This window comes from Scheffersomyces spartinae (genome assembly GCF_019049425.1).
Source record: "Scheffersomyces spartinae strain ARV_011 chromosome Unknown scaffold_57, whole genome shotgun sequence".
Lineage (NCBI taxonomy): Eukaryota > Fungi > Ascomycota > Pichiomycetes > Serinales > Debaryomycetaceae > Lizanozyma > Lizanozyma spartinae.
The window spans coordinates 113-1,637 of NW_025065104.1; the positions used below are offsets into that span (position 1 = coordinate 113).

At 35.8% G+C, this 1,525-nt stretch overlaps 1 protein-coding gene across 1 annotated transcript; it reads left to right on the forward strand.

The window, feature by feature from the left end:
* Window positions 1-237: 237 nt before the first annotated feature.
* KQ657_004228 (MFS antiporter qdr3) lies at window positions 238-795 on the forward strand (the record flags this gene model as incomplete). The annotated part of the gene is made up of 1 exon (XM_043194907.1): window positions 238-795. A coding segment is annotated over one exon (558 nt), but the record flags the coding sequence as incomplete, so codon positions are not given.
* Between the last annotated feature and the right edge of the window lie 730 nt (window positions 796-1,525).

Here is a 1,525-nt window from a genome sequence, read left to right on the forward strand (position 1 = left end):
GATAGCTAGTCACGTGGAATAACGAACAATGATAAATTGCTCTTGGCAAGCTTGCTAATCCTATATTAGCAGTAGGCTATAAATACGCCACCATAAGTCCTAGACTTAGAGTAAATTTTTATAGAGAGAGAAGCAACTCTGATTTATATAATACCGATAATATTATAAGACACACCTCAAGATAAGTATTACTCGTGATTCAACTTACTAACAATATGACTCGTATAGAAGATATAGAACGTCCATTTCAACACATTTGGTACTTCAATTATGTTACCTGCTATCGGTGACATAGTTAAAGATCTTCACACTGATGAAACAATGGTCAACGTTTCAGTTGGAGTGTATTCATTATCTTTAGGGATCTTCCCTATTTGGTGGAGTAGCTTTCTGGAACGTTATGGACGTCGTACAGTTTATTTGGTTAGTTTTACCTTATTCTTTGCCTTCAGCGTGGGCGCAGCATTCGCTCCAAATATATCAATATTAATTGGACTCAGAGTACTTCAAGATGGCTGTTCCGCTTCTGTACAAGCAGTTGGTGCTGGAACAGTTAGTGATTTATTCGTACAACAAGAAATGGGTAAAGCAATGGGTTTATATTATTTAGGACCTCTTCTTGGTCCATTTTCCGCACCTATCATTGGAGGGGTTGTTGGTGAAGTTTGGGGTTGGAGAGCTACTCAATGGTCTTTGGCTATTGTTTCAGGTGTCAATGTTATGAGTATTTTGTTATTACTACCTGAAACTCTTAGGAAGCCACAAGCTTTGTTGAAGGAAAAGCATAAAGGATAACAGAGGTGTTTGAACAAAGACCTAGAATCAAACTATGATGAGGTCCTTCAAAATCAACATCTTTGTTTTGATAGTGAATCGGCAATTCTTGATCCAGTAATGCCTTCATTGTCAATATTGTCAACCAATATGTCTCAATATTCTCGAAGATTGGCAGCTGAGGTTCTTCAAGAAGACCTTCAAATATCAAAACTGAGATTTGAACAAGATAAAGATGAAAAATGTCAACCATCTGCTTCTAAATTTAAATGGGCCATTACCAAACATACTTTGTACGATCTATTCATTCGTCCAACTCATAGTCTTATTCTATTATCTCATCCTCCAGTTGCATTGGTCATTGCATATTCTGCTATTTCATTCATGACACTTTTTTTCTTGAATATGTCCATCTCTTGGTCATATGCTAAAGATCCTTACAATTTTAAGGTCATTATAATTGGGTTGATGTATATCCCTAATTCGGTAACATATGTTATAGCTTCCGTTCTAGGTGGGAGATGGTGTTGAAATGGACGTTCTATATCTTCTATACGAGTCATATTGTTAGTAAGTTTAATCACGAGTAATACTTATCTTGAGGTGTGTCTTATAATATTATCCGTATTATATAAATCAGAGTTGCTTATCTCTCTATAAAAATTTACTCTAAGTCTAGGACTTATGGTGGCGTATTTATAGCCTACTGCTAATATAGGATTAGCAAGCTTGCCAAGAGCAATTTATCATT